The sequence below is a fragment of the Amphiura filiformis genome, chromosome 20 (assembly GCF_039555335.1).
Source record: "Amphiura filiformis chromosome 20, Afil_fr2py, whole genome shotgun sequence".
Lineage (NCBI taxonomy): Eukaryota > Metazoa > Echinodermata > Ophiuroidea > Amphilepidida > Amphiuridae > Amphiura > Amphiura filiformis.
The window spans coordinates 56,847,581-56,859,742 of NC_092647.1; the positions used below are offsets into that span (position 1 = coordinate 56,847,581).

A 12,162-nucleotide genomic window follows, 5' to 3' on the forward strand; every position below is an offset into this window, starting at 1 on the left:
TAGAATATCTTTAAATAACTATTCATTATTATCTATCATATTAATTAGGCCTATGGGTAACTAGCTCCCAAAAATGCTCACTTCAAAAGCGTGAAAACATTTGAGGAAATCTGGGTATTATTTGCTTTTAGAGAAAGCATTGAAAGTTAATATTGTCTACTTTTGTTTGTTTATGTAGTCCTAAAATACCCGATACATGTTTAGCAGTACTATGCAGTTGTCACTTCCCGTATGTATATATCATTGACCAACTATATTGACAATCTTATATCACTCACTATAAATTGTAATAACATGTGATATGATCCTATCCAACCAATTACAATAGCAAATTCTGAAAATTGATAATTTTATCAACTTGTACAGAAACCAAGTGTGCTATTGATGAAATCCTTACACCCTTAGCATACTTAGTTACTACGTTATGAGCTTCCACAAATGCCATTATATTTATCATTATTACTCCCTATTATCTCAATTTCACAATTGGGCTATTCCAGTTAAAATTCACACTACCCCTGTGGAAGATTTTGGAAATATCATCCACAGGTGGAGTATGAATTTCAAATGGAATTACCACATTAGGCAGCTCTATTTGAATTTCATACACTCTCTGAGAAATAAATAACCTGAATCTTCCACTGAGGGATGGCATGTTTCAAATGGAGCTGCTAATGTTAATTTCATATGAAATTCATACTCCCTCTGTGGAAGATGTTTCCAAAATCTTCAATAGGGGTAGTGTGGATTTTAAATGGAATAGCCCATTGCCACCATTGGATTGGTTGGAATAGGACACCTCACTTTAATCTAAGCCAATCATTATTAATAAATATTTAAAATCTTGGTGAAGAATAATATGTGTACTTACAGCTCCTGCATAATGCTGAAGTCTAAAGCTCTTGTGTGATATTGATTTGTCCGATTTCAGCTTCGTTCTCGTCTCAAAGTGTTCATGTTCCTTGATATATCTGTGTGTGTTCAGTTTGTTTAGGAATGTCGCGTCGGACACATCACCAGGTCTAAGGCACTCCTCATCTAACATGGCTAGGATACCTGCATTGGGCTAAGGAGTAGAGAGAAACAAAATCAATCAATTGATCAATCAATTAATCAATCAACAAATCAATCAATCAAGATTAAGTGACTAATAATCTAGATCAACTTCCCCAACTGACAAATCAATCAACCAATCAAACAATCAATCAAATGGTCGGTCAATTAATAAATTCAAGCGATTATAAAATGAACAATCAATCAACCAATCAATTGAATAATCTACAAATCAAGTAATTGATTCACTAATTGACAAATTAATCAATCACTTGGTCTATCCATTAGTCTGACCAATCAACCAATGAAGTGAGCAATCTACCAATCAATGAACTGATCGATTCACACACAGAAAAATTAAGCAATCAATCATCAATTAATGAACTGATCAATCCAATTAAGATTTAATTTAAATCTGGTCAACCAGCCATACCTAATTTTGACAGATGAACCAACCTTGTGACTGAAACCTTCACAGAATCATAAAGGACATTCCTCGCCGATTGTAATCTATACCGGAAGTGTCCGGTACTCAAGGTCATTTGCATCACAACCCAGCTGAAGAACATCGGTTCGTCAATCAAAAATAGGTATGTCTGGTTGACCAGATTTAAATTAAATCTTAATTTCAACATACCCAGATGAATGTGAGTTTACAGTTTAATCAATCCAATATTCTTATCAATCACTATCAATCTTCTTATCATTTCATCCAGTAGAGGTAGTCATTGTGACCTCAACGCCGCCATCTTGTGGGTACGGAGTATCAATGAACATTTCGCATCAGTTGCTAATGACCAGCCACCTCTTAATGTGGATGATCTTCCATCTTTTGAATCGTCTGACAATTCAGCATTTGTGGTGCAGCAGCATGAGGTGTACAGAAAACTGAATAAAATAAAGAGCGGTAAAGCTGGAGGTCCTGATGGAATACCAAGTAGGATTATCCGCGAATTCTCGTATGAACTGAGCTTACCACTCTCCAACATCCTTAACAGATCTTACGCAGAGGGTGTTGTGCCACCCCAGTGGAGAAAGGCCACGGTGGTCCCTATCCCCAAGAGTAAGCCTGCAACATATAACAGTCTCCGCCCGATATCTTTAACGGACCATTTTGCTAAGGTAGCGAATCATTCATGAATCAGTGGCTCATGGACGATATTCAAGAACATATTGATCCCAACCAGTTTGGAAACCGGAAAGGAGTGGCGACTACGCACTACCTTGTCAAACTGTTGCATGCGCTACACAAAAATGCTGACAAACCAGGAAGCCACAGTACGCTGGTGGTCACTGACTTCAGCAAAGCGTTTGACCGCATAAACCACAATGTACTCATTCGCAAATTAATCAATCTTGGAGTCCGCCCCTGTGGTTGCGTGGCTTTGCAGCTTCCTTACGCAAAGAGAACAATGTGTTCGGTACAAAGGCGCCATTTCATCGTGGATAACGCTGAAGGAAGCTTACCCCAAGGCACCTTATTCGGTCCCAATGGATTTCTTGTCATGATTAATTCTGCACTTGTTGACACATCATCGCCTATCTGTGTTCTCAAATATGTTGACGACATGACCATCATAGAATCAGCCAAAGCAACGCAGCCTACCACCATGCAAGATCAGTTGAACACTTTCGCAGACTGGTCAAATGAGAACAACATGAAGCTCAATCCTGAGAAGTGCGCATATATGTCAATCTCGTTCTTAAAGCGACCGCTAAATCACGTGCTGAAACTCTGTAACACTGATCTTAATCAGGTGGATGTCACCAAAATCCTTGGCGTCCAAATCTCAGCTGACTTGACATGGTCAACTCACATTGATCAAATGATGAAGAAAGCCAACGGTAGGCTTCATATGCTTAAGCTGCTGAAAAGGTTTGACTTGCCGATTGAAGATCTTGTGACAATATATGTTGGCTACGTCAGACCACTTACAGAATACGTTGCTCGGTTTGGCATTCAAGCATCACCGCTAAACAACAATCCGCCATTGAACGTGTGCAAAAGCGGGCTTGCAAGATCATCCTGGGCAGCAAATACTCCACCTATGATGAGGCTTTGACCACATGCAACCTTACTGTGTTGACGGAGAGAAGGAAACATATCTGTGTAACATTCGTTAATGCAATGATGAGTTCTCATCAATTCCGCTGAATGGCTACCTCCCCTCGCCGCAGCAGCACAAGTCGGCTACTTAAATGTAATTCAGATCATCTGACCACTGTCCGTTGCAGAACTAAACGCTACCAAGAAAGCCCAATACCCTATCTCACTAAACTGTACAATGACCAGCTAATGTGATCTTTTATCATTATTATCATGTGCAATATTATGAACAATTTTGATGCAAATGTGTTCTCATCAATTTGTGGTACTCGTTTGAAATATGTATTTTGATGTTTTTCACCTTGAATTTATGGAGTAAATGGTTTAAGTGTGGGGGGGTGAGTGGGTGTGTGATTGGGTGAGTTTGGTGGTTGTGCGTTTAGTGTTGCGGGTGTTGATCGGGGTGTTGATGATGGTGTGTGGGTGTGTGAGTGTTTGTAAAGGGGTGTGTTGGGTGTATGTGAAGACAGGCGCTGTGAATGTGTTAGGAGTCTGAGTCGTAGTAGTGTGGTGAGTTTCTGTTCGTAGCGTGAGTACATGAGTGTTGATAAAATGCTATCTTTTATGTCAATTTTAATGAATAATGTGTAAAATATGTTTATTATATTTTGTAAATATGTGGCAATTCAGTTTTTACTGCGAGTGCATATTAATAAACCATTTATCTATCTATCTATCATCTATCCTTGTTGCTAAGATCACTGTGTTGACGCTTGACCGACTTCTACTGCGAGTGCATATTAATAAACCATTTATCTATCTATCTATCATCTATCCTTGTTGCTAAGATCACTGTGTTGACGCTTGACCGAAGTGCGGATCGCGGTGCGACTTACGCGTAATCGGTGCGTAATGTCTAACGCATGACATGCAGAACGGCAGTACCCACAAGATGGCGGATACCGTGGAAAAGGCTGACAGCCTCTATATGCATTTGTTAGTCTGATCATCCTCGCTATTTCAACCTGATCTGGCAAAATCACCAGTATGTCAGAAATTGACAAAAAATCAAAACAAATAAATTTCTGATTGTGCTCTACCTTTTCAATAAGTTCACATATAGAGATGTTATCAAAGTAGTCTATATGAGTCCATTCTATCCCTTCTCTCACATACTCATCTTGTTCTTCTCTTAGAGTCATACCTTTTCTATAAGTTCACATATAGAGATGTTATCAAAGTAGTCTATATGAGTCCATTCTATCCCTTCTCTCACATACTCATCTTGTTCTTCTCTTAGAGTCAATTCAATGAAGATTTGCTGTAACTTCTCATTGCAATAGTTGATGATAAACTGCTCAAAGCCATTCACCTGTGGTGACAAAAAAGTGGTCTGTCAATTAGTATACTGTTAGCCCAACACATAAAAATCTTACAAAATCTTACAAAGAAAACAACTGCGCATGCATGCATTCCACGTGATGGCATTGCGCAATCAAGTCATTTATGGGCACCAAGTCGCTGGCCGGGCAAGCAACTCCCCTGCAGCATGAGGTCGGTGATTGTGTGTGTGGCACCCGAGGGGTCCCAGGGTCAATTCCGGGGGTGCCAAGTGAAATCTTTCTTCAACTTCTCTCCTTTTTCGTTCCTTCTCTGCCTTCCGATAGCAAAAAAGCATGTTCCTTGTTAGGGTTAATATAGTCACATCGTCAGATGTATCACAGTGTTTATAATAAGGCCGAGTTTTGAGTAAAATCATTTACGACAATTTCTATACATATACAGCAACTGGTACTGTTTATAGTGAACCAAATTGTTGAATGACCTCCACAGTATACTGAGGTCATAATTGAAAATAATGTACTAAATTCATCCTCAACTGCATGTAGTCCACAAATATCCATCTGTTTAGAAAAATATTGATGGGCAGCACATCCCGATATGGCTGGTGTTTATAGAGTTTCCAGACAATTTCGGACTGCACAGCATTTCTACGCCAAAGTACCGTACACCTGCTCCCACTATAAACACACTTATAGTGACTCATCCTTAGGAAACCTTGGAAAATATATTTTGGAGAAAAATTGATTTGAATGCTACACCTATTCTAATGGAATGTGTCTCTCAGTTTGATGTTTTATACCATATTATGTTTTTGGATTAATAGAGTTAACGGGTTGTACTTGTAGTACTTTTTTAACATGAAATATGTCATGGGAGAAAAATAATTGCTAAGTCGTCACTTAGTAAATATCTTCAAAGATAATTGCCAAATCGTCACTTAAAGCAAACATATATATATATATATCATTGATTATTTAAAGGCCAATATGTACTTGTGAGCATAAAAAAATTTGCCAATCCATGTCACTCGCAATTCATACTTTACAGCAATGGGCTATTCCATTTAAAATCCATACTACCCCTGTGGAAGATTTTGGAATGCCACAGGGGGAGTATGAATTTCAAATGGAATGAACACATTAGGCAGCTCCATTTGAATTTCATATACCTTTTGAGAAAGCTGAATCTTCCCCTGAGGGAGAGTGAGTTTCAAATGGAGCTGCTAATATGTTAATTCTATTTGAAATTCATAATCCCTCTGTGGAAGATAGGTCCAAAATCTTCCACAGGGGTAGTGTGGATTTTAAATGGAAAAGCTGGATATGAGGTTTCTACCAGGACTAAAATTGTCCTTATCAGTCATAGGACCACCTCTTTAAAGATGATGAGTAAAATACATTTACTTACATTAAAGATTTCAAATCCATAGATGTCTAGCACTCCCATGACCTTCTTATTTGTGTAGCCTGCTACCTGTATAAACAAACCAAGAATGTACATACGATTCATACAAATGTATTAAAAAGAATAATTATAAGAAAAACACAAAAGTGGTGGTGCTAGGGAATTTGAAAAAAACTCAGAGAGCTTGATGTTTACATAAAACAGAATTTAACGGCATCACTATGACATATGCATTGTTTTATATCAGTAAATAAAATAACAATATTGATACAAGACAAGACAAAACAGTACAAGTACAGACAGGACAAACATGCACTGATGTAGCTCCAGGAAGTTTTGTAAAGGAACCCAAGAATCTATTAGAGAGGGCATCTTTTGAATATTAGTTGGAGAGAATTTTAAGTTAATGGACTGTGATAGTGAATACAATTTACTATACCTTTCTCAAGTCAGTAATTTAAGTATTGTTTTTTATTGTATGCAATGATGAGAGTATATAAAAGTATACATATTCAGAAAGAACATGATGCAAGGAATCCAACTAGCATGAGAGATTCATGCAAATATTAACAGTCTTTTGAAAAAATCTCAAAATTTGAATTTTCTTTACTGACTCGAGGAAGGTATACAGACTATAGAGAAAAGTGTTTTGTGGTTAATTGGAGGCTGGAATTGGTTAGCTGGATGTGTGTTATGTTTGTGGATAATGGCATTGTAGGTGAAGTATCTGTTAAATATGTGAAGGAGAGAGTTAATAGTGAACTTAAATAAATAAATAAATGAAGATATTTATATAGTGCTTTACATTTACCCCGCTGTTGTTTGCTGCCTACAAATGGCGCAGGGTTCATAAGTACAGCGACTGTGACTACCACCATTGCACCTGGGTGAGACAAGCGAGGTAAAGTGCCTTGCCCACGGGCGCAACACGGTGGTGGGACTGGGACTCGAACCCACACACGTTGAGCAAGCTCTCAGATTATGAGTCCAAGGCCGTAACCACTGAGCCACCATGTCCTCGACACTTGGAACATAATAACACAGTTTCAAATGTGTTAATATTGTTTACATTCAGAATGTTAAGTGACCAATAGAGTGGGGCCGGGGGGTTGTGTGAGTATGGTATTCTGCAAGTGTTCTGATGTGCCCAACTTTCTATTGGACGGTTTGAATCAATTTTAGGCTAGAAGAATAGGCATCTCCCAAATTATATTGCAATATGCCAAGGGAGAAATAGTAATTGTGTTGTAAAGAGTAAGAAGTGTTGATGCTGGGAGGAAGTGTTTAATTTTATTAATCGATGCCAATGGGCCTTGAGATTTTAGTCATGGTGTCGTTAACATGCAGAATACAGGTGCGGTTTATTATCTACTGCGATGCCACTGCATTTGATGGTGCTAATTTGATCAATGAGTATGTTGTTAACTTGTTATGTTAATGTTGAGTTTGTGATGACAATTGTGCATGCATCATTACATTTATGAATTGGAATTACCTTTTCAAGCTTGAGCATGTTTGGAATAGTACCGTTGGTGAGTGAAACATACAAACAAACAAACAAACATACAAACAAATAAACAGACAGACAGAAAAGTGAACATAGTTGGTGCCATATGTAGGGCTAGATCTTCAATATTTCATACATCAACTAGTCAGGAAATCAGGTCAATCTGGAACTTAAACTGCATGCCAATCAATTTCAATGAGAGATTTGCTAACCTGAACCTAAAAATGTTCCAAGAAGTTTTCTGTGCATGACCCCCAACCCAAATGTAGGGCTCCAGGGTTGGGCTATACCTTTCATCTTTCATAATTTCAATGAGAGATTTGTAGGGCAAGATTTTCTTAACCTAATCTGTACAATGGCCTGATATGTGACTGGCCTCCAACCCGCCCATGCCTTTAGCTAGCCCTATGAATTACAAACAAGAAGCAAACAAACACAATGGTTTAGAGCGCACAGGTGTCGACTCACAAGCCTCAGCACACTTTTACAGGAATTTACCATCGCAGCCAGTTTTGTTAGCAGTAAGTTCCTTGTCCTTGTTTCTTGAACAGAATTAATGATGCTGCACGGATCAAACTCATAGTGTAACACACTCGCGCTCCAGAGAGCCTTACTGACTGAGCTAACTGGATTGCCAATTTGCATGTTATATTCTATAACCATGGGATTGGTCTGGTTTGGCAACTCTTTAGTCTTAGGGGCAGCCTGCTGAGTTTCAATTTTAACAGGACATGTTTACTTAATGATATATGATGCGATTAAGCAAAATCAGTCAGAACTCGGAAATATTGATTTTGAGATATAGCCCAACAAAGGCAATATTTCCTTTTGTTTCCTTTTGTTTTGGAAACTCTTTAATTGCTAATATCTTTGGATCTGGTTGTTCAGTTTCAATGGGGTTTTCTGCAAAATGCAGCTTCGCAAATGCTTATTACTATCATTATAAGAAACTGAAAATTTAATATTTCCGAGTTCCGACTGATTTGCTTGATCGCATCACATATACCGTCATTACAAAGAACCAATAGAGCCAATACAAACCTGTATCCTTTCATTGGTCGTTGAGACAATCCATGTAAACAGCCTATCATATATGGCCTTACAGAGTGCGTCCCTTGCATAGTAGGCTTGCGATTCGCTAAGAGTTGTTGAAACCTTGTCTCCCTTCCCGCCCATCACTGTACGTTTGGTTAAGGCATCTATGATGGCGCGTGTTGTACACTCAAGCACCCCAGCTGCACTGTCCAAATCTGAATGAATATAGTGATAATTTCTATGAAAGGGTGCTACACTACATATTAGGCCTGTTATCGATACAGTTTTTTTGTAGTCGATATATCGGAAGCAAATTATGCAACACATCGATAGAGTATCGATATATTGGCACATTTTCAAGATGCAATTTAAGTATTCTTCAATGTTTATTATACAACAGAATAGGTCCCCTACATAACAAAACGACCGTGCAAAGTCTTTTGGGGGATCTTCTAGAGGGGTTTGAGACAACATGATGGCTCAGCTTGGAATTGGGAGACGGTAATTTGGGATAATCTAAGCATGTGTGCCATATCGTTTGTCTATCGATACTACCATTTAGTGTACCAACATGTCGGAAGTCTATGAATTATCCGACTATCGATACTTTCGACAATCGATAACGGGCCTACTACATATAGTAGGGTTGTAAGCTTACCAAGCCAATATGTTTAATCCAATACTTACTTGCAACAAACACTGAAAATCACTTGATAAATTCTTGTTGTGTGTATGATAGACACATTTCTTTCTTACATCACTGGTGACTGGATTTATAATAAATGTAGCTTTAGTTTAATAAACAATTAATACAAAATAAATATTGGTATTTATCCCAGGGTATTTATACAGCACATTTCACATGTGCACATGTATCAAAGTGCTTACGTTTATTCTGCTGTCGTATGAATATGTCAGCTGCCATACAATGTCTAAGGCATGCTCATACCTTTGGACGACGCTCAATGGACAATATTCCTAACAGCTCCACATTTCACACCTGGGTAGAGAGAGGCAAGTAAGGTAAAGCACCTTGCCCAAGAGCACAACACAATGGCAAGGCTGGGACTTGAATCCACCAATTGCAAGGCAGATTTAATCTACATGTCAAGAGTACTTATCATTAGCACATGACAAACTATCATAATATGACATACATGTATATGTTTTACATTAAAGCTTATGCACCTGGTATCTGCTAAGCTGCATGGATCATTTCTGAGCTAATTCACATTAAGCCAGCTCAACAGGTTGAGCTGAATGTTCAGCCAATTAACCTAATTCCAGCTAATTAAATCAGTGTTTAAGCTTAAGCTAAGGCCTTGTTCACTAAGCCAAAACTAAGCCAGATTTGCCACTTCGATTGCTCTGCTATGCGAGCAGAATTATGTGCTGACTAGTAGGGTGTAACCTTCATAAAGCAGCAGTAATGAACTTAAAACCTGTAAGCTTCTATAACCAAAAGATTAGATTTTCTAGGCATCTAATTAATCACTGATTAAATTAAATTTGAAACAATGCCTGTAATCCCACAAAGTAATCAATCAGATTTAGGACTGTAATTTATACTTTAGGGTCAGGAGAAGGTTTATGCCCTAGCAACTTGGGATTGCTTGTTGGTCACCTTGAATGCAACAGAGAAAACCAACATCTCACAATATGTTAGCTGTGCTGCACATATAGAATGCATTTTACACAGAGCAGCTATTCAATTCTCTTTCACAACTTTGGTTATTGGTAACCAGGAATGCAATAGAGAATACCAACATATCTCACAAGGTGTTGCTTGTAAAGCACATATTGTAACGGTTCCCCAAATGGCGCTATGGGCTCCCTTGACAAAAGTGGAATTTTATGCACAACCTAAAAGTGCCCTCCCATAAAAATTCCCACCAGCAAATAAGGCCATGGAACCTTAATTCTTGTTGGAATTTCAGGAGGGAACTCTCTATTTGCACATGAAAATTACCATAAGGCAAAGGCGCCCAATTTTCCGATAGAGCAACTTGATGTAGATGTGTAAAACATCATCATAACATGCTATGCTGGTAGCTACTGCATAGTATCGTAGGACATAATGGGATAATAACTGGGCATAGCATCTTCATAGTAGCAGCTACATGGGTGGTTTGAAACAAGGTTGTACAGGGAAGTGGTACTGGCACTGCATTGCAATCGGAGGATTGCGAGTACGAACATTGACGGTGCCATCGTGTTGTGCACTTATGCAAGGTATTTTACCTCACTTGCCTCTCTCTACCCAGGTGAAAAATGGGGAGCTGTTATGAATGTTGACCATTGCCCACCACTCAAAGATATGAGCACGCCTTGGGCATTGTATGGCAGGTGACATATACTAATATCAGAGGAATAAATGTAGAGCACTTTGATACACGTGAAAGGCGCTGTATAAATTCAAACATTTACAGCAACAATTATTGTTTGACATACCTTTTTCATTGAGAATTCTGACTCCTTCAACACCATCCATGGTAGTAAAAGCTTTGAATTCAACATTGCCCAGCCTGAGGATACATGCCAGCAGCTTGTATATGGACAAGATGTCTTCATCAGCAAAACCTATCACTTGCATGGCTTTCTGTATACGCACAAATCAAAACAAAATAATCAATATATTCAAATCTGAACTAACTAAATATTGGAGTCAGTATAAGTCCTGTAAGATTTGGGCAGTTCTCAGTCAATGTGTACTGAAATGAACTCTACCACTCTACACTGCCCGATTCCTATTGGCTCCCCTGCCTGCATAGATACACCATCGCATGCAGTACCAGTGTATTACCTGTGCAGTACCACTGCTGGTGGGTCCTGTGCACTGAGTGTGTACCAGTCAGGTACCTTGGCAACAGTGCACCTGTGCAGGCGGCCCAATAGGAAACTTCTAGTGTACCTTCACTTTTCCCATATTCATGTACATGTATGATACAACTTCTAAAACATGCCTCTCCTAAACATGCATCCTTATTTTTTATTAGGGGCAGTAACTTCAAACTAGTTAAGTTGTTACATTTGGGATTATTCATTAACATTTAACATAAACTATCACACCTTGTGTTAACCTTATTCATTACACACAATATTTTAAATACACATTCTTAGTCATTGCTGTTTTGTAGAATCTGTCTTAAAACACACAACATATTTGTGTAAATTTCTCAAGTTCTCTTGTCTTTATGCTGCACACTTTTTGCAGTTTGCATAATATGCTATCAAATTTTATTTGATTATTCCAATTACACTCTATTCCCAATTATTCAACACTAATATTGATCCCAAAAACAAAAATTAACAAAACCCTGCCACACAACAACTGAATGAAGTTCATTTGAAATTAAGTTCATAGATAAATTAAATGCATCAGCATCACTACAGAAACTGTCAATGGGCTATTCCAGTTGAAACCCATACACCCCCGTGGAAGACAAGACCTTGGTCTCCAACACAAGGGGTGTAATTTCAAATGGAATCACCCATTCAGGAAACCCCATTTTGAATTCACACTTCCTGCGTGAAAGGTTAAGGGTGTGTCTTCCCTTCAGGGTGTATGCATTTTAACTGGAATAGTCCAATAAATGGCCTCATTTGCAAGGATTATGACTCCAATTAGGAAATTGTTTAACACCAGATAGGCTATTGGGCTTGACATATTAAAATAGACTTCTTCCAAGTGGAAAGTTCCGAAACATGTTGAGGCTTAAAGTGTCACCCGTTATTTTCACAAATCAAAAATCAACTTATTTATTTTGCTATC

The 12,162-nt window shown here is 38.4% G+C and overlaps 1 protein-coding gene across 1 annotated transcript in view; it reads right to left on the bottom strand.

The window, feature by feature from the left end:
• Window positions 1–12,162, bottom strand: part of LOC140142083 (unconventional myosin-Ia-like) — a 115,344-nt gene that overhangs the window by 18,787 nt on the left and 84,395 nt on the right. Inside the window, 5 exon segments of the mRNA XM_072164035.1 lie at window positions 872–1,066; window positions 4,305–4,472; window positions 5,852–5,917; window positions 8,397–8,605; window positions 10,842–10,989. Coding sequence (XP_072020136.1) covers window positions 872–1,066; window positions 4,305–4,472; window positions 5,852–5,917; window positions 8,397–8,605; window positions 10,842–10,989 — 786 coding nt within the window.